The following is a 27,720-nucleotide window of genomic DNA, read 5'->3' as shown; positions in this document are numbered from 1 at the left end:
AGAAATACATGACCTATCAAAATGTACCTGGGCAAAATACTAAAATGCTTTTTTTAGACTTAACAATATGTGTACATGTGCACACAGTAATAATATATCTTCACTTATCTCACAACAAAGTGTGTCAAAAGAAAAATATAAACAACTCCAAATATTTGCAATAACTGAACAATCTCTTTCAATCCTAGTCTTGGCTGACAAAGCAACAAACATTAAAAAGTGAGCGTGTTACCTGGGATACAGGTATAACAATGAAAGAGCCCCCGCCGGCACTCTCCGTGACGACCGCCAGGAACTTGGAGTTGACCGCACAGAAGTGGTTGTCATGGACGTTCTTGGTGATGGGGATGCCGTCATAGCAGTGCTCCCGGTTGGCTACTTTGCCATAAACATTTCGAAACTTGGAGCTTCGGTAGGTCGGACGCCATGACATCTGAGCAGGAAAACAAAGCAAAACAGAACAAAAAAATCTAAGTTAAATACTTACACTTGACGTTAAGACAAAGAAAGTTTTTTTATGTAACAAATTCCAGCAACCAGGCATTTCAAAGTGCTTTAAATAATATAAAAGCTAAAAAGACATACAGTAAATGCAAATAAAATAGAAAAATACACATAAAAATAAACAAAAGATACTGGAAAATATTCTAGTGCCTTAGATAAAGTGTTAATATTGTTAAGTGTGAAAGAAAACAGACCCAAACCTAAAATTAGTTCAGTTTAAACATGAGGAAAACAGAGTAGGAAAATTAAAACCTCATAGTTAAGTAGACAGACTTTTGATCCTATTCCTACTGCACTGCTTGAGACACTGTGTCCCAACGCTGCTCCATGAGGACCCCTGTGTTTCGTGTTTTAAACGTCTCCTTGCATCAACAGACCTGATTCATATTAATGGAGGCCATCAGCTCGTCATCAAGGTCTGCACAAGTATGTTAATGACAAAGTCATTTGTAACAGGGTGCATTGCAGCAGAAAAACATCTAAAACATGGATCAGGGTTGGGAAACACAGAACTTAAGATGATAGCACTGCTTTTGGTGCCGATCTAACTCTATAGCAGCGTTTACATTTTTTTCCTTTAACATAGACTGTGGAAATTAACCATGAAAAGAAAAAAAGAAAACCACCTTAGATGGTGAAAATATCTTATTTCTGTAGATAGCGTGTAGCTATTGGCATGATATCCATTTTCCACACCTGCATCGTCCTGTTCAGGGTACCTTTGGGCCTAGAGACTATTTGACTAGCTAACATACACGTAGCCAGAGCACCCATGTCAGAGAAAACCCATGCAAGCACAAGCAAAACAAGCAAACCCCAAGCATAAGAAGCTCCAGCTGGGATTCGGACAGAAAACCTCCTTAGTATGAAACAACACTGCTAACCAGTAAAATCGAATGTAGCATTTGCATCCTCAGAACCCACTATCGAAGGGTGGGCTGTCCCATCTGTGCAGATATGATAACAGTCGCACATTCTGTAGTGGGAAATCATCCAAACCTGTGATGGGTGTGAGACTTCAGAAGGGGGAAGTGTGCTAAAACTGTGTTGACACTATTAACGTTGCTTGAGAGACTATAAAATGTGCAAGGAGGGAAAAGCCATCAAAAAAGAAAATTTCTCCAAATGTATGATTAGAAAATGGCTTACACACTGCAGACTGTAATATACCTCATTGTTTATGGCTGTACTGTGTTTTACATGGAGCCAAGAAGAAAAGTAGTCATTGTTTAAAGTCACCACAACAAACAAAAAAGGAGTTGGTTGAATTTGACTCAAGGGGGAGTTTCTTTTGTGGTTTATTTCGTCATATGGACCACTTGATTTTCCTTATTAGTGGGCTTGGCCAAATTATCAGGGACTGTGGGAGTTTTGTGCTAATGAATACAATCTCATTTTGAGCATTTTTTTTAAGACAGGATGCGGTTATGAGCATTATTTTCAGAAACTCTTTTGATGGTAACTATTATCAGTCTCAACTGTGGGGAGAAGATTCATGAGTGCCAACAGATCAGTGGCAGCAGCGCCGGATGACATCAGGCAATCCTCTATTCAGCATTGTTCCACAGAGCGGAGCTGCTGGTGGTGGGAGTGGTGTACGATGCAAATAGAAACATCCTCCGACCATGTTGCTGTTGTCTCAAAGCAGACTGGAGAAATGGCAACCAGCTGGCTGCACAAGCATGGGCGATCGCACTGCTCGCATCTTAAACCTGACAGCTCTAATGGCTCTGTTTTCAAATGTTCAGTTTGCTTCTTAAACCACTGGCTGATAAATTGGTTCTGCGAGATTAAGCAAAGTAGTGTTTTTTACTCCAACATGTGTAGCTCTATTTAGAGGAGAAAAATAATTCACAACAACTTTTGACAAAGTTTGTCGTACGTTTTGAAGCAATGCTTTAATTAGTGGTTCAACACATTTTCCCCACCGTTTTTATTGTGATTCACTTTCTCTGTACAGCCAAACCAATAAAACAAGATTGAGTCTACATTTCTTATTCCTGCGAAAGGCTTTCAAGTCCAATTTTTCCATGCTGGTTGCACACCTGTTTTCCTAGAAGAATATGAGGTTCCCGTTAAGGTGTTACAAAGTCAGAAGAACACAACAAAACAACTGGACAGATTCAATGAAAGGCCACACATTTATAAATAATTTAACAGGTCGCTTTACACTCAATTCTGAAACTTCAAGCACTTTTATCGATGCCATCATAACATCTTTTTATGTCAAACATTTTAATTAGAAATAATGAGTTATCTGTAGTGAGCAGCACACAAACTTCTCACCCTCAGCACATTCGCACACATATCGTCTGATCTGAGGCCATGTCTGCATGGGCTGCATAATGGTAGCTTGTTAAAGAATTAATGAAGAACAGAGGAGCAGTAAGTGGCCTGAGGGACAGTTGGAGGAGATGGACAGAGGAGACGTGCCTGCTTTGAGTCCTCTCTACAAGGATGCTCATTCATTGGTGATGGTTTTCTGGCACAGGGAGGATTTCTGTCTGAGTGTCTTTCCTACCTCACGAGGGTTTGTAACACAACAACACACACAGATCATGCAATGGCATGCACATGCACAAAAACATAGGGAAGACTTTGCATCCATCTCATCACAAGACTTCTGGGTGGTGAGGATGATTCCTTCTGCTGCTGAACAGAGCAGGCCTTTTTTAACTTTGCAGACAGTTTCTGCTTTTGAATATTTTCACCACAGGACTGTTTTCATGCCAAGTTGGATTCGTATGAAACCTCCTCCGAGTCCCACAGATGTCACATATTTGAAGCCCTCAAAGTCCTGCTAAGCTCCCTATTGAAGCCATCACCTTACCTTACCAGCGTCCTCTGTGTGACACTTCAGTCACAGAGTCCCTGTGGCCTTCTCAGACTGCAAACATCCACCCTTCTTTATAAATGAGCTGCAAGGCTCTCCTCTCTTCCTTCCTTCCCTTTCGAATGCAACCAGTCGGCCTGTGTCTGCTGTCTCCTTCTCTCTCATGTTTTTCTACCCCCCTCCCCTTTACACTCACTCTTCCCACCCTCTTCTCCTCCTACTAGTGCTGATAGCTGCAGGGCCAGCACTCCCCCTTCCCTCCTCGTCCCCCTCTCTTCCATCCTGCCACTCAGCCAGCCCTCTGCATCTCTCTGTGTCTCCACTGCAGTTCGGCCTTCAGCTCCAGCAGTGCAGCAGCACTGGAGTGGAGGCCATTTATCCTCTTTCCTCTCCCACCCGCTGCTTGTTTGGAATCACAAGAACTCGCTGGCTGATTCCCAGCACTGTTCTTTCAAGTTCATTTTTCTCCTTGGATCCTTGTCTTTTTTAAATCTTGTATCACTATATTTTTCACTCCAATTATTTATTTATGTAGTTATTATTATGATTTATTTTCAATGAGAATCATGCTCCACGAGCAACCATGATCAGTTTTGGTAAATCCAATAGCAGCAAAAGCAAGAAGATCACGATTTCAACAAAAACAACAAGTAATAAAGACTTTCTCTCCATGGACTGAAGTCAATGAAACATAAACTGTCTTCAGATGACACCTTCAACACTATAGGCTGTATAACACCCAGTTATCTTAAAACAAATAAAGAAAATGAAAGAAAATAAGGCTTTCAGGTTTTAAATTTTGATGGATATAAAACATTTCATATCAGGCTATAAAATGTTATTTCTTCTTCTGTAATCTATGGTTTTTATATGTCTTTTAATTCGTAAAGATATGTCCTTTCATAATGACTTGATAATGGCTTCTGTTGTTAAAGTGTATTTATAATTTAATTGTTTCTATTGTTCAATAGATACTATCTTGTTGTATCTAATTTATACTTAGTAAACTCTCTGAGTGTGTGTTAATAAAAAGCAGCTAGCAGTTGAAATAGTTGAAATTCATTCAGTTACTGGTGTTAAGACTTTTTCGATATATAAATACATGACTACTAATGATCAAATTACAACAACTACCACTACATCTGTTATAATAATAATAATAATAATAATAATAATAATAATAATAATAATAATAATAATAATAATAATAATAATAATTTAGGGAGGCAGTTGTGTAAAATATTTCTCTGACACCCCCTAAAGTCTCTGTGCTTCTCAAACAGCCTCTGGTCAGTTCAATACACAAAGGCAGGTGTTGTAGTGAAAATTGCATCCCCTGATGATTGTCAATATGTTTGAAGTGGGAATGAGGCCCTTCAGGACCGCTATGAAAGAGGTTTGATGCAGCCTCTGACTTCACGTGCACAGGTGCGCTGATTTCTGCCCCTCTGTGTCCGTGCATGTGTTGTCTGTTAGCTCCAACACACATTTACTGCAGTGTTCATGGCCGCAAGGAACAGCAGTCCCGAGAGAAGAGTGTTTGTTAAGAGCTTTTTTTTTAATCGCCTCCAGACACTGTTGCTTCTTTAAACAAACCAGTTTCGGTGTGTCTCTCTTAAGGCGTTCAAACCTCTTTCATACTTGCAAATAGCAGCAGGTCTTTGTTTCTTGGTTTCTCAACAATTACCAAAGCATCAAGCTATTTGAGCGTGAGAGAGTGCACGGTTGTTTTTCTCATTTGTGTCTGTGTGGATAGACTGGCGACTTGTCCAAGGCTTCACCCTGAGCCGGATGTAGCAAACCGAAGGACGAAAGAATGAATCTACCTATTTAACTGAAACAAAACACATATTTAACTGCACTGAAAAAGCCATTGCTAACTGAACAGTGATATCATTTGGCTTACATTTTTTATCTTCCCAGCAGCAGCCAAACAAGTCCTCCATTCTCAAACTATGCACAGCCAAAGGCAGCATACTGACCTATTATGAATCCCATAAAAGCCATTCAAAAATCCAATGGATTGCTTATATTAATCCAATCAAGATTTTCTTACTGTTCCTGCCAAAGCAGGAAGTGCGACCATCTGAGCTCACATTCAGATTCAGAAAGGAAATCCACAGGGCCACTCATGTCTCGTCACTCAGACACAGTGAAGGCCTGACAAGCCATCATGTCATGTTCTGTGCTTTGTTGTTTATTTTTTCTTTGGCACTGATGTTTTGAATTCATTTCAATGACCCTCTATCTTTGCAAGGAGAAAATTTCACAAAAGGAGCGATATCCCATTTCCCCCCAGTGTGAAGTGGGTTCTTAATATGTGAGTCACACAGGAAGTATCACAGCTTGACTGAAACTGTTGCAATATTTTCTAAACTGTGACGGTAATGTTTTAAGGAATGGTTTTAGTCCTAAAAGCTTTTTGTCTGCGGTGAAACTTTTCAGGCATCAATGAGCATTTTACAAGCTCTCAGGAGACATTAAGAATCAAACGCTGATGTTTATCAGTGAAGTTTACTTCATCTTAGAACATTAAGCTTTGTCTATATTTTCAATGTGATGAGTATTTTACAGCAAGCAAGAGGAGCAGGTAAAACACTATAGACACAGTCAAAAACCAGTAAAGTGTTGAGAAAAAAAGTGCAAAAGATACAAATAGGGGTTAAAGCCAAAACATGCTATGATGCTAAAGGTATAAACTTTCTGTTGATTTCTTCCTATCTATAAAATTTGAGAGTCTAATTTGTAAATGTGGTTGTAGCTTTGAGCATTTCTTTTTTATAATATTATTTAAATCAGTACACTGTTTGTAAAGCACCAAATGTGTGGTGTCATTCAAGGCCAAATGTGTTGAGAATCAAAACCCAGAATCTGTAACCAAGAAAAGAAAAACTCTAACCGAGAGTGTCATCATCTTTATGGGTTATACTTCTTTTTCCTCTCCAGCAGATTGAAAACCATCGACATTTAAGAAACATTCTTTCTCAGTTGGGCTTTTTCATTTTTGCCATTGCAATTCTGAAACAAGTGTCAAATCAGCGCTGCGTCAATGTACAGCGGGGAGGCGAGTAGTAGCTGAGATCTAGTAGCGCCTTGTGTCAACGTCCGAGTGCCAAAAACCTCATTGTCATGGTCACGGAGAACCAGCAAGTGAGGTAAGATGTTAATACCCATCCCTGGTTTATCATATGTGATAAAGTTGTTAGGTCTTTAATAGATTTGCTGATGACATCACAGCTAACCTCTGTGAAGGAAACACGCTTAGCCAATCAGCTACTAGATTTGAGCTATGTCCCGCCTTCCTGTTGAGGCTTGACTCGGCACTGATTTGACACTCAGAACCGAGACAGACAGTTTGAAAACAGCGACGGTTTTGGAAGTGATGGAGAGAAAGAAAAGTGTAACTCGAGAACATGATGGCACCCTCGGTTTGAGATTTTGATTTCTTCGTTACAGATTCTGGGTTTTGATTCACAGATTTTCACTTTTGACAAGACATTTGGGGTTAAATGGACAGATTTAGATCACAATTTAATTTCATTCAAAAGGCAATAAAAGACTATTTTAATGCAAGACAAAGTAAAGACATTCACTTTAGGAGCATTATATTTCAATCATATTCCAATGAAAGCCAGTTTGTTAAAATCCATTTATAACACAATTCAATGAAGTCAGTTCCTTTTAATTGAATTGATTGAACTGGTGCCAGTTCATAAAAAGTGCAGTGTAGTTAAAGGAGCATGAGGCTCCTTTTAAGAAATGAGACTCTCTAGCGCCACCCTTCACCACGACGGCCATTGGGGGTACTGCAGCCAACAGTGAAGCCGGCACGGGAGAACGGGGAGAACGCGCATGCAGCGTCATGTGACGTCACATCCGCAGCCCAGCGCGGGAAATTCGGGACCGAATTGCAGCACATTTTGCAGCACACAGCCTGTTCAAGGCAACGGAGAGATACACTAGAGGGCTCATTCGTTTTGGTTTGGAACTCTGACATTATTACTAGAAAACTTAAAACATTTAAGATTTTTTTTCATAAATCCTGCCTCAATCCTGCCTCAAGCTCCTTTAAGGATCCAACAAGATTCCTCTGAATCTTTCCTTCGATCCTGTGTCTTAGGTATAGATTGCAGTCGGTGGAAAGAAACAACTTCATCTTAACAAAAACTGACTTCCAGCAGAACCACTCTTGGTTTGGACCATCACCTCCTTTACATATAATAGCTTTCTGTAATGTATTTGCATTATCAATGTAATGTTACCTCAAATGATGATTTGACTGAAGGAATGTATTTTGCTAAAAGAGCATCTTTTAATGTAAAAATATTTTCATTCTACTGTTATGTTCAGAATGTATTAAGCATTATCCTTAGATACATTTCATAGTACTTATAGTGGAAAGTCCAATCATTTTGAAAGTTAAAGTCAAATGATTTTCTGGGTGTTTTGATTTTTTATGTTCATGTTCCAACAGGAAGAACTCTACTGGATTCCACTTTTCAGGTTCACCACAGAAACTTGTGGTCATTTGTTGACGAATATTTATCCAATGCACTCTGAGCAGCACTGAGGGGCAACTGCTGCAAATCATAACACAACTATAACCTGCCAATAAAGAAGGGCTTGGTCTCATTGCAAGGTGTACTTCCAAGTTTCCATGGGGGAGTAGACTCCAAACCTGTGGAGCACATCAGCTGCAAGTGTGGAATAATGCCTGATGCAGAAAAAGGCACTATTCACACTAAAAACCAAGAAGCTAGTGTTTTCACATGGCTTTGCTCCGACAGCTGTATAAAGGAAAGGGACAGCAAAAAATGCACAAAACAGCAGCTGTGAATAAATGGTGAATGGAATAAAATAGAACACAATAGATTTAACACAACTGAACCTGCAGCCAAAACCGAATCACTCCATCTGGAGATTTGTTGAATTTTCCAGATGTCCAGTGCTGGAATGCTGGAAAGGTAATCTTTTATTTGAGCCTGCTTTTATTTGAGTTCGTTGAAAAGAGGTCACAGAAGCAGTTGGAGCTCACTCTGCCTCCACAATCAGACGGACGTGTGGATATTACAGTAACAAGAAGACTATGAAATCCTGTGAATGCATCGTAGTTAACAGCTCAGAAACAACAAAGCGGTTTGCTCGGTCGCTCGTTCTCTTGGCCTGGTGAAAGCATTGCTGATTCTGCACGAGTTTCAGGGTTTGTTTTCATGATGATAGGGCTCTGTGATGGCAGGAGATGCAAAAAGCTCAGCTAAAAGCAGCTCTGAGGAGTTAAGCCAGCCCCATTAAGCTGCTGTACAGAGCATACTACCCAAGCAAAGGAAACGCAGGAACTCATCAGGAGAGCTCTTATCAGAGCAATGCACAAGTACACGGAGGAGTGGGCATCCTGGAGTATATCCATTTAAAATAAAAGGACTTGGCCATCTGCTCTGGCAGAGCCATCATCCAGGTAAAATAAATGACTATGTATATTACTTCCCAGATATTCTGATATGCTGAATCTTTGTCTATATCCCTCTCACTAATGCATATCATTTTTCCAATTCAAACACAAAAGAGGCACATTTTTCCCCCAATTGCACTTAAAAAGCCATTCATCCAAAAACCAGAAAAAAGGGCTAAATTAATAATATCCTCTGTACTCCCCTCTCCTTTTCCCTGAGGAGTTTCTGCCACATGCTTTTTAGAGCATAATGAAGCAAGCTGGGCCTCACACCCTGGGTGACAGAGGGGGGGGGGGTTGGAGACACAAGGTGAAGGAAATATCCAGAGGGAAGACAGGAATAAAAGAGGATTTGTAAGGAAAGTAAGTACGAAGGCAGTTACAGATAAAAAATCAGAGATGGTGAGGCAGTTAAGGCTAAAGAGAAGACAAGATAAGGAGAAAGATATAGATGAAAAGAGGGCAAGCTGGTTGACGAGAAATGATGAAATATTTAAAGAAAGGAAGAGGCAGACAGAGAGGAGGAGCAAAGACGACTCTTACCAGACAGAGATTAACTCCCCTCAGTCAGACCACCTGCTCAGCACACACACACACACACACACACACACACACACACACACACACACACACACACACACACACACACACACACACACACACACACACACACACACACACACACACACACACACACACACACACACACACACACACACACACACACACACACACACACATAGCGTTTTGCTTAAACGAACAATATTCTGACATGATTGCCTTTGGATGTATTTTTTTCCTGATGAAAAGGTAAAACCACAAAGAGGATTCCTTATTTTATGCGTTGAAAACACGTGCTTGAAGAATGGTGGTACATAACGATGATTAAAACATTGATTCTGGTAATTGATTCTTAGAAACTTTTACAATAGATAAATAAGAAAAAGAAAAATAAGAAAAAGTTGATTAATGTCACAGCACAAAAATCTTATCAGGTCTTAAATGAAATCCCTCTGGCGGTGGCTCAAAAGAAAAAAAAACCCATGGCAGTCAGCCCAAGACACTTAAAATGAAGGAGCACTTTGATCAGATTATTAAAATCCATCACTGAAATAGAAGCACAGATACAGCTCTGGAATGATTAATAAGTCACTGAGTTATGATTTGAGTTCTTTTGAGATATTGCATTTTGAGGATTACTGATGGAGCATGTCAACTTTCAGGAGGTTGAATCACTGGTCATTTACAGTAATGCAATGCCTGGAGAAGGCAGGAAATTGGCATCAAACCAAACCCTCCTCCTCTACAAAGTACAAACAATACCTTTATATAATGTCTGATGTTGTCGCCTAAGGCAAGAGATACTGTAATTGGATTAGTTTTTTTTAAATGTCTTTCTATGCCCTCTGTATAATGCACCGATGCAGTTTTACACAGTTGGATCGGAAGAGAGTCGTTGTTTCTGTACTGGATAAAAACAATTACATTATTCCCACAAAAAAGGGCTCTCAAGAGTAATAAAGCTTCTAAAAAGTCCACAAAATTTAATTATGAGACCCAAAAGGGTTCTTTAAGCAAGTTAAACAATGTCATTCATAACCCAACCAGCTGTGGGTGCAGAGAAGCTCAGGCCTCACACGATTCCTCCTTGGGAAGTCCCAAAACTTTATGAGAGGAAACCAGAAGGCATCCCTGTCGGTTTCACAAAACAACTAAATACTATTGTGGAAGTGTGCTGTGGGTTACCGAATGATTTCCTCAAAAGGTAAGTCCAACCACCATGATGAAAGTTAATTCTAGTCTCTATTTATTTATTTTGGGGGCATTCTTATATATGGGCCTTGTAGTTTTGGAATTGATTGTGTGGACTAATGAACCTAAAGAATGTGCTCTTGGTAGAGTTTCTCAAGGTAAAGGATTTTGAGTTTGAGATTCTAACAAACAACCTATTTAAAGCCTATATGGACAAGGGGAATAATATATAGAGAGTTTGACCCCGATGCAGAGTTGACTTGCAAGACCCTGGCAGCTGAGCTGCAAACTGAACCCCTGGAGATGTGCAGGGGCCATGCAGGACCACCACACACAAGTACCGTATATATACATATACATATAGAGCAATGGGTGCCAGGTAACAGGTGGTAGTGAGACGCTGTGGGCATATCAGCTTCCAGCAATGGAAAGTTCATGCATAATCTCCACACTAAACCCCCTCAATTTTCAGCCTTTGCCACAGAGGAGATTTTAGAAATATACCACTGCAAAAAAAAGTCTAATCTATTTGATAGAATAGTTCAGCTGCGGTTTCTGGGAATCCTTTCATTGCTTACTGGGACCTTTGACTATAAGAGAGCCACTGTCAATGTTATTAGTAACACATGTTTTATTGATAGGGCAAGGCAAAATGTGTGCTGTGAAAAAAGGCCAATCCTTACTGAGTTTTAAAGAAATTCAAACATTTGACAGCTGAAACAGCTGGTTACTGCTTCATCTGACGTTATCAAAATGCATACTGTATTAATCGCTGAAACTTTCACAAGGCTGGGAAAAAGTTTGTTCAAGCTGAAAGAACCACAAAGCTTTGAAGTCTGTCTGTTTTCAGAGTATAGGAGGGATGGAGATCTTAGAAAAGCCAACCAAGTCAGAAAAGTGCCAGACCTTGTGCTGAGCCAAGCACTTGACCGTGTTCCAGACACTAACTGTCTGCAATCCCTGCCTTGAAAGTGTGTGTGTGTGTGTGTGTGTGTGTGTGTGTGTGTGTGTGTGTGTGTGTGTGTGTGTGTGTGTGTGTGTGTGTGTGTTTGGTCATTTGAATAAGGTTGGTTCCACCCTCATCTGGCACCTGTTTCCCATCAGAGTTGCAGCATTTATTCACCAGTCCTCCTTCCACTCGTCACCAGATTGGTCTCTTGCCTCAGTGGTACCTGCTGTCATGATTGTAAAGTTTTGAGTGTTTTGTCTCAAAGTAACCACAATTTCCTGTTTGTGTGGAGCTGTTGCCACCATGACTGCCAGAAACCCACCTCTGTTCAGATCCCCTCACCACCCACAGTGACGAATGAACCACGTCTACACGTTCCCTGACCAACACCATCTCGACGGGGACAGTCAGATTTCAAGAAGAACAACAAAGACAAACAAACACTGTTCTCCAAAGTTTTACATGAATTCTCTTTCCTATAGCTTCTGTCTCAGCTTTGTCCCTGCGGTTCCAACACCTTCCCTAAATCTAACTCTAAAACTAAATGGAAAACAGCCATTTTCTAAAATAAATATTTGTTTTGCAGGTAAAGATGTTCTTTTCTTTTTATTTAATATGTAGCGTTATGCTGACGTGAACACTTATGCATCAGTGCACTAATATAATTGAGAGTTTGCAGCCTACTCTACATAAATCACTGATACATTCGGTGGTTATTTTCCAGCTGCAGTAAAACAAAGATTGCAGACTGACGTCACATCTGCAATATCAAGGAACCAAGCCAGCAAAGCTAATGAGGCAATGATTAATGAGCCTCAGTCAACATTGTGCTTCCATGAGAGAAGTAACAAAATCACCAAATCTGTGGCAACTTACATACCTCACAATCTATAACCTGGTTATAACCGTGTTAAAAGCTTTGCTGAAATGGCTACACTTGCTATATGTCCAAACTAAAAGCAAGGCAAAGGACTGTAAAAGATAGAAAAACACTGACATCTATGATTACTGTGACACATTTAGCTAAACCACAAATGGACCAGTAGTATTTGCAGATATTCACACAAATCTTCTGATATCAGGGTGTAAGAATCTACACAAAACTGGTACCTTTAACCAAACCATCCAACAAATGTGAAGACTAACAGCCTTTGAGAGGAAGAACAGGGAAAAACGGAAAGTCTGACTGTGAATATACAGTATATATATATCTCAGTATGAAGATCACTCCTTGATCCATTCATATTGAGTAAGCAAGTATGGAGCTTGCAGGAACTGACAACAACACAAACTAGCAAATTAAATGAACAAGGAAATCCTATTATCTATTTCTCTGTTCCAGGTGTTGCACATTTTCTTAGAAACTCTCATCAAACTGTATTATTCCGTTACACCTACAACCATTTCTCCAGTGCTTTTACAATAGCGACTTTTAAACTTTCCGTTTCATTCGTAAGCAACAGAAACAGTTTTTTTGATAAGAGAAAAGAAGTGTGCAGACAGCTTTCAGCTGTCTCTTTTGCATCTTAGCGCACGCGAGTCTGTCATGTTACATTCGACATGGCAGTATTCCCCTTTGTAGGTGAAGGTTAATGTGCCTTGAATTTGACCTACTTTAGAGAAGCCACTACATTGTTGAGCTCACCCTGGAGAAAAAACCCCACAGACCTACAGTTATAATGCTGCTGTCGAGCTATATCCATGTCCAATAGTGGTTGCAATTTTTCTACTGTTTAAGACCTTTATAATAAAACATATACCTCACTATACAATGTTAGCTGACATGTTGGAGCTAAATTAAATGTTCAATAATGCAAATCTTTCCAGTCTGTTGCATTAATCCATCAATTGCCTGTCAGTTGAACCTCTAGAACTGTAGGCTTATGTGTCCCAGATAAAAGCCAGATGTGACATTCAGACCTAATTTCACTATTCTCTGTGGAGGCAAATATTTAATTTAGGATGTTATTCCACAATAGAGGCTCTAAAGACACCATCTACTCCCTGCTGAATTTGCTCATATCTGAAGTTATATGATGGGTCATTTGTGTGCCAGTCTTATTTCTGTGTATCATAGTCTTTTGTCACTGTGCTTGGGTTGGACTACACAGCAAATTTAGAGAGGATATCAAGTTATCGCCACGCCACATGTTATGCACTTCTGCACCCCTTAAATCGAATAAGGGTAAAAAAAAAAGAAAGAAAGAAAAATACCTACAAGCAGCAAGTGAATACAGAAAACTTTAATACAAATGCACTTACAACCTAACATGAGCGTGGCAGCCAAACCAAACAAAGATGGAAAGTCTTTAAACCATCTGCAAAGTGAGCCAAATTTAAAATGAAATCCTAAAACTCAAAACCTCAAACCCCCTTAATCTAAAGTAAACTAATAAAACCTCAAGCAAAAACAACTGCTGATAATTCTCAACCAAACTAGTACGTAACAGAAATCAAAGGCTAACAAAAGCACAGGTTCAGTGTGGTGATGGTGCAGGATGGTCGGTATATGCCGGCTCTGGCTTTAATTATCTATTGAAAAACCACTGAACTGAAGTAAAGGCTTCTGCTGCGTAATTTGTTGCTCTCATCCGACACCACGTTCATGATTTCAACAAGCTGATATTCAGAACGGCTTTCCCTAACTCCCCGTTGTTCTGTTTGTCTGAGGTGGATATAAGCAACTACTTGATCTCTGATCAGTAATCGGGATATTCTCACCAGCTTACCGGAAGGGCATATTGCTGTATTTGTACAGAGTGTCCCTGATCCTACCCCTCCACAGAACGCCCTCATCAACCCCTCAGAGAGACAACTGCAGCTTGACAGACTCTCTTTTACATCCTCCGTGGCCCTTGATCCATGGACCCATGGACCCAGACAGCAGAGCAGTTTTAAACACATCTAGTCCCAAGAACCACCGGTCTGAATTAAAGGTTTCTGCAGCACAATTTGTTTTTCCAGGTTCACGATTGGTACAAATGTTAACTAAACTCAATCCTTTATTTAAATCACTTTAGTAAAACTCATACATACTGATGAAACTGGCTTTATCTGTCAAATCTGACACTTTTACACGCTATGTACTCCAACCTTTCTAAGAGGCTTACACACTTATGGTTTGATCTCTTCAGAGGCTCAGCGGTCCACCGATCACTATGACTGACAAACATTGCAACACTTTTTTGGCTGCTAAGATTATTGAAAACATAGCCAATATGAGGAATAAGAAAAAACAAATGATGCTAGAAAGAAAGCACAAAAAGAAAGAGAGAAGAAGGACTGAAGTATTGCGTGCTGCAGAGACTAATACCTATATTTACATTACAGGCGGTGCCCATAGGCGAAATACAGTGTTGGATGTGACCCTGGTGAAGTCAGATGCAGATGTGTGCGTGTGTTTGTGTCAGAGAGATGGTGTGGGTGGTGGTATGAATGTGATCTCACTCGTTGCCCCAGTCCTCCCTCACAGCTCTCTTATGTTCACTCTCCAGCACTGTCATAACCAGGGAGGAATATGTACTTTGGGATGCACAAAGGGCAAAACTCACAGTCTGTGTGTTAAAATGCAAAATGTTTGGTGTTTGACACACTCGTCTGAAACCCGTTTCAGGAATCCCCTGCTTTCCATTAATTTTGGTAGCAGCTAAACATGATGCCGTCATGTCTGAGTGACTCTTCTAGTGATTTTCCGTAACATTTTCGCAACAGCCGTCTGACAAGGCTGGAACAAATTAGTGTCACTGTCAACGCTGCACAAGCCTGAACTGCTGCAGTCACATTAACGGCGGGTTAATTGCAAAGTAGCAGTGAGTAAATGTGGCATGTGATCAGCTGTTCACAGGAAATGAGAAATTGCACTAGTAAATAAATTAACAGTACAATCCAAAACCCTCTTCATAGTTTCACAATTTTTCCTCTTATTCTCTTGTTCTGTGTCTGTGCGTATTTTGATATTTAAACTGTTTCGTTCCACTTCCATTTATCGGTAACTAGATGTCAGCTCGTGTGTTTTTCTCATGCTGGATCCGGATCTTCAAACATCAGCACAGCAGATGTGTGACCTATGATACCGACTTTACTTTTGGCTGATATATCAGGCAAATTATGTTTTTCCCTCTTTATATTCACTTAATTATATGATTTGAATAAACATTCATTAAATATATTTTAAAATGTAATGTTTTGAATAAAACAAGGGACCACAAAGGGGCTGCCTGCAGATGTTAATTGCTGATCATTAAAAAAACTGGTTAATAATTGGCCTGATGAATTGGTGAGTCATTTACTTGGTTGACATCCATCTGTTACTCCACAGATCTAAAAAGACTCACAGTTTTGTGCAGACATCTGTTTGACATTGTGACGACAGTGAAAACGCTGTATTCCGGTGAAGTAAAAGCTCATATTTCTCAAGTTGATTACAACAATGCTATTTTTGTTAATAAAGTCCACAAAGAAACTGCAATAAGAATGTATTGAACAACATCTGCTTTTAAATAAAAACACAAAGCTCTGAAAAAGTGACATTTTCATGTGTTTCCTTCCTCCATGGCTGTTCTGGGTAAACTCTGCATCCCCTGGCACATTATTAAGCATGACTATTATTTCCACAGTGTTCTTGCTAGCGCTGCTGTACAACTAATTACTTGTAAGAGAGCAGAAGTTAGTCAGCAGGCATTTGTCCACAGTTTTGATCTGGGATCATTTGCGATAATGACAACCACTAGATGAGGCTTTTTCCGCTTGCACCGTGATCTATAAACTCTAGCCTTCAATTTATAACCCATTGCATCTATCTAAAATTTTCTTGATGATGGAAAAACTTCCATCACATTTTAAGTCCCATATTAAGGATGCTTGGTGACAGGTGGTCCTTTTGTGTATTTGCCTAAAACATTGTGGGACGAGGTTTTCACACAACCAGCCATTGTAAAAAAACACTGCTATATTGTTTGAGTTAGCAACTGTAACTAAGGGGGTGGGACTTGCTGATAGGTCGGTTGGAATAAGGTGGATGGCATGATGTCCCTATTGGGTTTTACTTGATTTATGATCCAATCTGGTGCAAGTAGCAAAGATTGCACTGTGCCTATTTGTCACTTTCACGGGCACATGTGAATGAGAAGGTGAGGAAGATTAATGCAAGCGTGACCAATGTCTGAATGACTGACTATCATCGTTTTAACAAATTAATGAAGCCACTGCATGAGCATTCGAGCACCACATTGCTGCTATTGTCAGCATTCCCCCTGCAAATGTTATCTTAAATGCCGGTTCCTTCATCAAGCTTCCCCAGCCAGGCGGCTAACTCTTCCAGTGAGTGGTGTAATTGCCCTTGCAGTGACACTGTGTGGTTTCCGGGCTCTGATCAAAGCATCTTAACCAGTTCAGCTGCAGTGATGGATAAAAGGAAATGTGAGTGTGTTCTTTTCATTTAACTTCTCTTCAAAGATAGAGCATCATTTCAGTAATATCAATGCGTTTTATTGAGATATTTAACCTGCTTTGTGACTATGAAAAGAATAGGCTGGTTTTCTGTGGATGATTTTATTTGAAAGAATGTGTGGTTTTTATTGATGTTATTCTTAAAATAACAGGTTTCACCCTCAGAATTTAGAGATAGAAAAATGTAACTACTAAACATACTGTACTACAAACAATAACTTTCTTATTAACTTTCTAACAATAACCAATAAATCAATGTCTCTCAGGCCTACAGACCCCCAATAATTATACAAATATGAGGAGAAAAAAATGTGAAATAGAAAAACTTATATTGCTGAACAATCTAAATTAAATAACTTATACTGTAGTTACAGCTAGGGATGGGCGGTATGGACTAAAAAATGTATCACGTTAATTTCTGGCATTTATCCCGATAACGATAAAAATGACGATTAAAAAAAATACCAATTCAAATCCACCTTTGTAACTATAAATCTATCACCACATTCAGTCTTTGGAGCCCCCAAAACAAGTTTTCTTAGCTTATAAAATCACAAAGTAGAAAAAAAAACAAAAAAATACAACTTGATAAATAAAGAAACAGGACAAATAAATAAAAGTTCAATAAAATCCAATCAGTGATGACCTCTTCTAATATAAATAAAATGTGCAAATTAACCTGTGGTTGGAACATGCCACAAATTAGATATTATTGCAATTTTTTTTCCTAATAGTCAAACGTTATATCAAAATGTAACAACCATTTCCTTCTGTTTTTGCAGACTCTGCATATAATAAATGATGTTTGGTCCTCGTCACTCTTTTTAAATCCAAACCAGTTCCAGATAACGGAGCTGGAACCTCGTTTAACAACGAGCTCCTCGCTCTCAGATCCGCCTTCCGCCATGTTTGTCACACAAAAACGTATTCAACGGGAATTTATCGTTTTTACCGCAAGATGACAAATTCTTACCGTGGGGAATTTTGACGGTATATCGTGAATGGTAAAATATCGCCCATTCCTAGTTACAGCAAACCATTTAGTCTGCTTCAGTGCACTCAAAGCTGACCTCAAGACAATGGATCTTCTGGCATCACAGCAGCCATATTCTAACTGAGCACTTTGACAAGCTCTCTGAGGCTTATGGGACCGGCCAACTCCTCTGGTAATAGCATAGCTTCAAATTTTAGTGTTTTTTTCCCTGATTGCAATTGCATCACAGATAGGAATGCTGAAGTGATGCAACAGCCAGCTCTTTGTTGACAGATGAGTCAATATGACACTAACTGGGCTTCACTGCTGCTCCAGGTCTCTTTTTTTGTGCTCTTATGTTGTAACAATTGTCTCACAGTTACAGATAGTTTAACTCAAATATAATGTACAACAGTATAATAGTTACGTAAGCGATGAAGAGGTTCTTGGTTTTAAGAAGTCCTACAGAGCTGATGTAAAAACCAAAGTCCTTAATGAACAATAAGTTAAATACATTTTAAAAAAAATCAAGATACAGTCATTTTAAGCTCTACTTCAGAGCTTTAGCCAATAAGCAAATTGTTTATGCAAACGTAAATGCAGTGTTTCTCCATACAGTTGAGCAGGGGTGGAGGATCACTAGAAAAATACAAATCTATAATTTGTGTTAGCCAGCCAGTGAGCTGTGTTTTTTCTAAAACAGGACCTGTTGTTGGCTGTGTGGAGTCCCTTTTAATCACTGTGGGAAGATAATTAAAGAGAATGCTAAGAAAATAAAAATTATATACGTATATAAAAAGTCCTCCTACCATACAAAACCAGTGATGGCAGTCGTCCACCCTGCATGCTTCATGTGTTTAAGGTTTACCACCAGCCATAAAAACTATCGAGGAACACTGTTTAAGAATATAAACAGGATGAACATGGCAAGAGTGTGTTGTTCAAGTGGGAAAAATATGATGATATTGCTATTTACTTTAAATATATACTCATTATATTTTATAAAAGTGGCTTTACAAATGACCTTATGCAAGCTTTTCTGCATAGGCTGAACAACATGTACAGTTACAACCAGAGGTTTTGAGAGGGACATTTTCTTTCTCCACGTCTGATAACAAAACTGGCTAAAATTCAAAATATATATATCTAAATGTGTCAGAAAATGAAATAATGATGGAGAAATTATTTTATTAGTTTATATCACAAAGCTGACCATGGTGATAAACAGCTTGGGGAAATCCACATAACGATAGTTTGGCATTAGAGGCTTCTTATAGTCTAAATGACTTCATTTGAGTTAATTGGAGGGACACCTGTACACCTATTTGAAAGCACACCTTTCAACACAAAGGTTTCATTGCAAAGTATCATGGGGGCATTTAAAGAAATCAACAATAGACCAGCAAGAGAACTGTGGACTCTCTTTTAATCCGTAATACACTACACTACTGGTTTTACCAGCATATGGGAGCTCGTATCTATCATACTGCCCTTGAGAGACATCGCTTCTGTGTTACACAGATGAATGTGCTTTCTTGCAAAATGTTCAAACTGTTCTGAAACTGGTAGGAGAGCATCGTTGTCCAAAAATAACTAACTCACTGCTCCAAAACTATAACATTTTCAACTGCTCTTGGGGACATTAGAGTAATGTCCTGATCTGGTTATCATTATGTTTGGAGGAAAACCGGGGAAGCTTGCAGGATTCAACAGTGAGGTATGGCAGCATCAGGTTGTTGGGCTGGTTTAATGAGGGGATCGGTTCCACTCACAAAACCAACAGCATCACAAAAAAGGCGATTCTGTGTACAGCATCTGAAGATGTCAGCAAACAAGTTAAAGCTTAGACATACATGGAATGAGCCCAAGCAGACCTCCAAATTTATTACAGGGTAGCTTAAGAAAAATAAGTGAAGATACTTGAGTAACCATAAACAAAGCAAAGCTACGGCTCTGAAAAGGTGTGTGTGAACCAGAAGGCCCACAAAGTTGAGTCAGTTCCACCATTTCTGTCAGGCCGGATCCAGAATTCCAAGACATTGTGAGAAACTTGTAGAGGCCAAGTCAGTTTTACCAAATGCTTCTGACTCTGGAGAAGCTAAAAAAAAAGCAGGGATGGCAGATTGGACTCCTGATCTCCTGAAAACATATAAGGTTTCCTCATGAAGATCATATGTAAACTTCTAATTGCAGCTGCTGAAAGATGACAAATTTGCTGTTTTTATCTCTGAGCTTAATGGCAAATCAAACAAGTCTAATATTACTTATGCATTAAGACCGAGAAGCTGGCAGTGCACAAATACTTTTTACCATTAGGTAAGTGATTATACACAAGGATACAAACTAACTAACTAACTCAAATATAAAAACACATTTCTTTGTATGTATTATTTGCCCCCAAACCCCAAAACAGGAAGTACATCCTGTATCCTGAGTGGACCATATAAAACACACACACACATACTGTATGCAGGATGTGCATTTAATCTCAGCTGAAGGGGAAATAAAGAGGGAGCTGGAAATGGTCAGTCCCTCCTGTTTCTCAATTTTCTTGACTATTTTCACAAATGATTTCACTCCATTTCCTGCTTTCACTTCTGAAACTTCTCAAAGGGGAATCCAAAAATGAACATTTGAGTCAAAAACAGAAAAAAAGGCACAACAAAGCTTTCCCTTGTGCATCATCCACAGTTAATTCAGGTCATCTTTTGACATTTTACTCTACAGAAGCATGCGCTGTGTGAGTGCATTCGCAGTGTAAGAATGATTTATGCAGAGACACGGCGCAGGGATAGTTACTCAATTCTTTTGGAAATGCACTTTAGTTTTTCACACAGAAATTTTATTTATTTATTTAATTTTTTTTACAGAAAGTCCAGACTGTAACACAGATAAAACACACTGAGGAGGGTACGAAAGCTTTCTGAATGAGCTCATGAGATCTGAATTTTTTCCTGTGTGATTTTCAATGTCTTTTTCTCACAGTTATTCTCATTTTTTCCCCTCGCTCTTTTTATCTTTCCACACATTTTGCATGCCTACTTTTATTATGCTCCATTAAGAGCATAAAAAACACTTGATTCTGGACTTAATCTGCTAAACCCTCGTGTAATTTTTCTACTCAACGAACAGCAGGTTTTGGGTTGCCAGGTTAGCGATTTAGCTCTCAGTTTAATGTGCCAGTCTCTGTGTTCGAGAGCGTGCGGGTAAACACTTAACTTGACAAACGGCCAGTGAGCTAAATCACACTAAATTAAGATTTATTGTGGGCGAGGTGCCCTCAGTAAAGAATCCAGACCGTCTGAGTGTGGATGGGTGGAGGTTGTGAGTGTATAGCTTACTGTAATGTTTCTTTCCCATTTAAGTATAATTGCAATACAAATGAAAAAAAAACTGAATCCGAAATGAAAAAGCTAGTTTTTTCTTTTTTTAAATGTTGAATGGTTTCATGCCATGCGAGTCTTGACAGCTTTACAGTTAACAGCAGAAGCTGTACCATAAACACTGAAAATGGCTTTCAGGCGTCTTTCCAACCACACATGTGTGCCCAACATCAGAGCAGCGTGGGCCTCTTTCTTAACTGGGCTGTTTGCAGATATGTAATTGCAAACATACTCAACACAGCTGGAACGCTACTTTGAATTATACTGGATTCACGTCAGCAGGTTTAATGTAAAGCTAAAAAAAAAAAAATGGTAAGATGTATTTGTGTGTTTGTAATGGTTGAGATTTAGACTCAATTGCATACTTGTGTGTCCTATGAAAACAAACATTTTGAAGAACCAGTTAGTGTTAGACGGAGAGGTTATTTGCCAGCACTTAAAGGAAAAGTCTAGTCTGCCCTCGTTGTCTTGGTCACCTCAGCGTCCATCTGTCCTCCCCACCCACCCCCTGTCTTGCCAGCCCTGGCAAACCGCTCTCCCTGTGGTATCCTACCAAAAACAACTGGACCATTTAATAGGTTGTCTTGCAAGCTGAAGCTTTCAAATCAAGGGAGTATTCAGTAGAACCGCCCAAATGATCTATTCATCTCTATCTAAGCCAGCTACAAACTATCATGCTTTATAGCACATTTAAAATAATATAGTAATGCTTATGCTGAAGGGTTTTTTTGGCAGATAAAGACCCAAGTGGCCGTAGTCATCTGAAGGGGTCAGTTTGCTTCAAAGAGACATCCCACTGTGGTCATTATGCCTTTCCCTTAAGCTCTGTGGACTGAGAGCAAAACTAAAACTGACAGGGAGGTAACTCTGGGCAACGATCAATGCTGGAGTGAGACTGCATCACCCCCTGGGTGGGTGCTCCCTGTGTTGTTGGACACTGAAGTGGCATTTAAAGGAAGACAACAGAAGCTGTGTGGTTCTGCTGTAATGTATGTATCCTACTTATGGTATGTAAGGGATGATCTGTGAGCTCTCAGCTGTCAGCTGTGAGATTACACTGAGCAGCCTTGAGGATGTAGACACACACATCCGCAGTTGTAGGTCAAAGAACAGGAGATACGCAGATTTGTTCTTTTGTTAGTATCACAAGATTTCTAATACTGTGTGTCTATTTAGTTGGAATGGGAGTTATCCACCCACACACACATAATGTGTCTGCCAGCTCACATTTGTCCTCGCTTCCCCATGTCCACATCCTCACACAAATACACACAGCAAAAGAAAAGAGCATGTCTAGATGTAGTAAAGAAAAAAAATCCTATGATGCCCTGATGTTCTAGCTGCGTTGGCGGTTTCTGCTGCACCACTAAGAGCCGTATCCTGTACGCAGCACAAAGCATCCCAATCTTATTCATCGCTTAAGGTCATTAAAGCATAAATCAACATGCACGTTAAAAAAGCCTTAAAAAAATACGATTGAAACAAGCTGCCAAGTGGTTAAACATGACAAAAATCACACTGTGGATGTTCAAGAGAGTCCATTTTTTAGATGTGAAATCATTATATGTTATCGTTAAATCAAATATTATGGCCACCTTCCAGTTATTGGCTTCGTCATCTAGAGAATAAATTCTGCTCAACAGAAATACAGCCACTGAGGATCCCCACCCTCAGGTTTTCCCTTTACAATAAAATTGCAATTTTAACGATGAAGCATTATGGTATTCGGTAAAAAATATAATGGATTTACCTTGTGAGCCAAAGAAATTACAGACACGAGACTAAAATGTTGATCTTAAAAAGCTAAAGAGCTTAGAGTGCCGTCTCACAGACGACTCAGCCATGCTGGAAAGCAACAGGCCCGGGATGTAAACTTGCGATGACCTATTTTCTCAGTCAGCATTCTTTGGTAGCTTTTCTCTGTCAGACTGTCTACGTCAGTAAGAAACTTAAACATTCAACCACTAAAACATCTTGCGTAAGCTGATGTGGTAGACCTCTAAATGAGAAATGCAACTGATGGATGTCAGTACTGGTTACTCTTACTCATGAAAAATCCTTTTAGTTTACACTCAACTCTTCAGTAACGAGATCAACATACAGTATTTGTGCATCACTATGTTTCCTCTGAATATGCATGATTTGTTTTTTTAACCTAATTTTAATCTCCATAAGAGAATCTGTTCGGCATTTATGATTGGATGGGTGAACTTGACAACAGTGGGATGTACAGTACGTGTCAGGACCGGAGCCTTTTTAATAGAAAATGCCATTGTAACAAACTATTCAGTTATTGAGTTATTGATTTCAAGTCAGTGTTTTAATGTTGTGCGTGTGACGGCCAAGCTATACTTGGAACATCCACTCATGCACTAAATAGTCTGCTACACATTGAATCTTGTATGAATTTTGTTGTACAGTTCATTTTCTAAATGGAAAATCTAATCCAATATAGGGATGCAGGAAATGTTTAGAGTGGCTGTACGCTATCGATCATTTTCTCTTGCGTGCCTGTGGCATGGTTTTAAAATACCTCTCTTGAAATTGAGTCATGTTGATGCTTAAGGTACATCAGTCCCAGATACAAGAATTATGCTTTGCAAGGATAAAATGCAGTATATATATATATGCAATTAATAAATTGGGGTGTAGTATACACCACCATTCCAACAGCTCCCTCTTACGTTTGTCTAAATCGTTACTGTACAACCGTAGCGTTATGTAAACGATACGTGATTCCATTAGCGAGGAATCCAGGTAAACCTGCCAGACTAAATCCTCTAACAGAACCAATCGCCTCCTCAGCCATCAGCCAGCATGTCTCCATTACGCAAGCACCATCCACCAAACAAATAACACTACTGAGCATATGATGGCAGTAATGCGCCTTTTTGCTGTTCACAAACACCAACAACGTAAACGGGGAAGAAAAAGAAGAATGCAGCAAAAGAGGAAAGAGAAGGAGAAACAAGTGACCATGGAAGGGATGTCACTTGCATTTAACAATTTAATTTATTTGAGCGCCAGGTAGTTCCTGTAGGCTGAGCTGAGGAGCTCTGATACCACAGGAACGTTTTTCACGCAACAAAGCTTCCTGAAGGACTCTCCGCAGGGCTGTTACTGGTAATGGAAACGCGCGTCAACAACGTGGCCCCTAACAAACTACCCAGAAACCCTACTAATGGAAATGCACCTTTAGTTGCATTAATAATCTTTAAGATTTATCTTGATGTTATTTCAAAATTGTGCCAATTCTTTTTTCATTTTAGTGCTTCTATAATGCCAAAAACAGCAGCTTTTGTGTCCATGAGCAGGTGTAGTTTCTCAGTCATCCAGGTCATTTAGATTCTCACAGCCTACTGGACTTCCTTTTCATCAAGTACGTCTCTTTAGGAACCAAGAAAAGGCCAATTAGCTTTGATTCAAGCCTTTGAGAATGACTCTGGTCTCCATGGCATCAAATGCAGGTTCTGAATGGTCTCAGGCTTACTTTGTTAGCACCTACTGTATCTCACATAGCAGCGCTTACTGAATAACATCAAATGTCAGCACACAACCCCGAGGTGATATGTGGCAAGGCAGTTTTACCAAATTAAAATTCTTTCTGTTTTAAATAAAATCAATTTTGGAAAAAAAAGGAAAAAAATTTCTAAACTGTGAATTGTGAAATCTCAATATTAGAAAATAGGAATTCTACATGAATCAGCTTTCTCCAACACCCCAACCTTACTGATGAGTGGGTGAACGGGATCCCAACACAGTATGTGGGTAATCACATTGTTGTATAATGCAAATTTACACTGCAAATTGAAGAGTTCATGCCAGACAATAGAAACCTTGATGCGATGCTAATAGGCCGCTGCAGGATATTTCTCATTCAATGCTGCTGTCTATGAGCTGAGGGGAGAGGGCTGTTTAGCCCCGTCAGCACAGCAGCTCACGTCCTGCATCCCTCCCAAGGTGACTTCTGTGCTGCTGGCAGGCAGAGCCATTAAAACAGCTGCTCTCTCTCCCTGCTTCTCCTACTCACCCCTCATCTGTTAGATACCACTTTGTAATGTGCTTTCATACCTTTTTTTTTTTCTCCCCACAAAGATGTCAAAGACACCCCCCTTGTTCCCCAAAAACAAAAACATGACTGCATTCATTAAAATTCTCTACAATGCCTTCTGGTCTTATCAACAGTAAGATTTGGGCTGTGGCTCAGCGCCAGCACACGAGGACCTGACCTTTTCCTCTCTCAGATCTCGTAGTGGAGTTTGTCCACCCACGCTGCAGCACACGCCTCCCACACAACAAGCAGGCAGGAAAATGTACCTCACAAGCAGATGTCTATATTTTGCGTTAGAAAATGGAGTCTGGAATCTCAAGCCTCATCTTTTTTTACAATTTTTTAAGTAAAAAAAATGAATTAAAAAATAAGAACTTTTATATGGAAACCTACAGGTGTGTGACCATAAGTATAGTAATCAGGACATTGTCCTATGTCTACACTGGGTCAGCTATTTTAGTCCAGGTTAATTCTCTATATGGGAGTAGGTGTGCCACTTTCCTCTCTGTGTGCTTCTTCCTCTCTCTGTGTCTCTCTGTGCTAATTGGTTAAGAGGATTGAAGCGGCTGCTGCACGTTGAGCATGGACTTTGAGCCCCATCACAGCATCAAACATGTGTTGTTGTCGCTTGAGGAGACCCTGGAATGACTTATATCCATGCCCAGAGGGTGCACTGTAAAATCCATCACAATGATATCTGCTCTTGTACTAATATTAACCAAAACCCTGGTGTCAGAAGTAAACATGAGTGCTTTGCTTTGTTTGGGACCTCCTATTAAACCCTCGTGTGGCTTGAGTCTCCGTATTCTGCTTGACCAGTAATTTATATACCTTCATACTTTTTCAGTAAGCAGGTGCGTTTTATTTCTAGAGCAAAACCTGCCAAAACAACTAAATCAAAAAAGGTGCACAAATACCAACAAAAGGTAAATCACTAAAATCAGATTTTAGTACATATTGGTGCTATCTTTCTGCAGTCAAAACACTGAACCCAACTTTTGTAAGTGATTTTACTGCTTTGGCACGTCTAACCTCATCCACGGGAGGTCTTAGTCAGAAGTTTGTGACTTTTATGGGAAATGAACAAATCTTTTAGAGTTATGGTTTTTAAAGGATGTGGACTGTTTTTATTATTGTAGCACATGCAGCAAAATGACTATAACGTTTTATTCTATTCTGGTCATTTGTATCGTAAATTTTAGTAAAATCCTGCTTGTTAAAGTCACATAGGACTTAAGGAGCAGTGATTTCTTCAATTCAGCTCATATTCTTATTCCTAAAGAAGCAAATCAATCGCCTTGAGTAACCCAAGCAGCAAAAACATTACCATCAACATACACTTTACAACATTATAGCTGCAGTTTTCTCTTCTTGTCAAATATCATATTTAATTTAACTGTCAAATAAAGAATCATGTTTGGTAAAGTTTTATCAATTTCCAATAATAACATAAGAAAAAAATCTCTTCTGCATGTCCAGAAGGACCTGTCATGAGCTGATCATTCACTGCAATGCAAATATGAGTTGTGTGAACGCACAACCTCAGGCAGCAACCTCCTGATACCCTGAGTCTGCACAGGAACTTCAGCACTGCTCAAAAACTCATCTTCACTCATCCTCTGACAAAATATACACGTGCCGAACATTTAAAATAATCTAAACCGACCGAATACATCATTGACACCCTGAAAGTTGCCTTCCAGTCCAAAGTGGTCTTACCTTTGTGACAGTCATGCAGAATCAGTGGCTGAGGAACAGGCCAGCGTCCCCTTCGAGCAAAGAGCGATGCCGCAGCAGTGGCGGAGTGATGATGAGGAGAGGAGGGCAGCTCTGCTGAATATGCAGAGAAAAAGGAGGAGGGGACAGACAGGTTAGTGTGTCTGGCTCAGAAACTACGGAGGAGCCGGGGGCTGATTGCTGCTGCAGTGAAGTAATGGCTGGCAGCCGGCGTACGCTTGGTTACTACAACAGGGAAAAGCTCCCTGCTCGGATACACCCCTCGCTTCTCCCTCACCAGCCGCTCACACGCAAACACACACGCGGTGACGATGCAGTCAAAGTCTGGCTGCCCTACTCTGTCTCTCGCTATATGATTAGTGATGGGTTAATACAGCTTATTGATGGACGGTCAGGCGGGGCTGCAGGAAGAGGTGGAAGCAGCGCTGCCCGGGACAGGAGAGGACTGCAGAGACAGTGAGGGAGGGAGGGAGGGAGGGAGGGAGGGAGGGAGTTGGATGCTGTGTCGCAGTCTGCTACTCAGCCATGGAGATGGCTGCAAGTCATCTGGTGAGAATGGATGCATGGTTGTGTTTCAGATGTTTGCATCAAGCCCAATTTACACCAAATCAGCTCATTCATTTACATGAAAACTGTGTATA

General features: G+C 39.9%; 1 protein-coding gene across 4 annotated transcripts in view; it reads right to left on the bottom strand.

The window, feature by feature from the left end:
- The window catches only part of coro2ba (coronin, actin binding protein, 2Ba), a 50,426-nt gene extending 22,970 nt beyond the window's left edge, over positions 1–27,456 (bottom strand). Inside the window, exons 1-2 of one of the 4 annotated variants that reach the window (XM_061739591.1) lie at positions 27,062–27,456; positions 233–433 (exon numbers count right to left, since the gene is read on the bottom strand). In XM_061739591.1, coding sequence (XP_061595575.1) covers positions 233–433; positions 27,062–27,076 — 216 coding nt within the window. In that variant the 5' untranslated portion in view covers positions 27,077–27,456. Of the gene's footprint in view, positions 1–232; positions 434–3,334; positions 3,466–27,061 lie in introns of those variants that run through there. The other 3 variants (XM_061739583.1, XM_061739601.1, XM_061739612.1) reach the window with 3 other exon arrangements.
- Positions 27,457–27,720: the final 264 nt, after the last annotated feature.

This window comes from Cololabis saira, chromosome 2, assembly GCF_033807715.1.
Source record: "Cololabis saira isolate AMF1-May2022 chromosome 2, fColSai1.1, whole genome shotgun sequence".
Taxonomy (NCBI): domain Eukaryota; kingdom Metazoa; phylum Chordata; class Actinopteri; order Beloniformes; family Belonidae; genus Cololabis; species Cololabis saira.
This window is presented reverse-complemented; position numbering and strand designations above follow the sequence as displayed.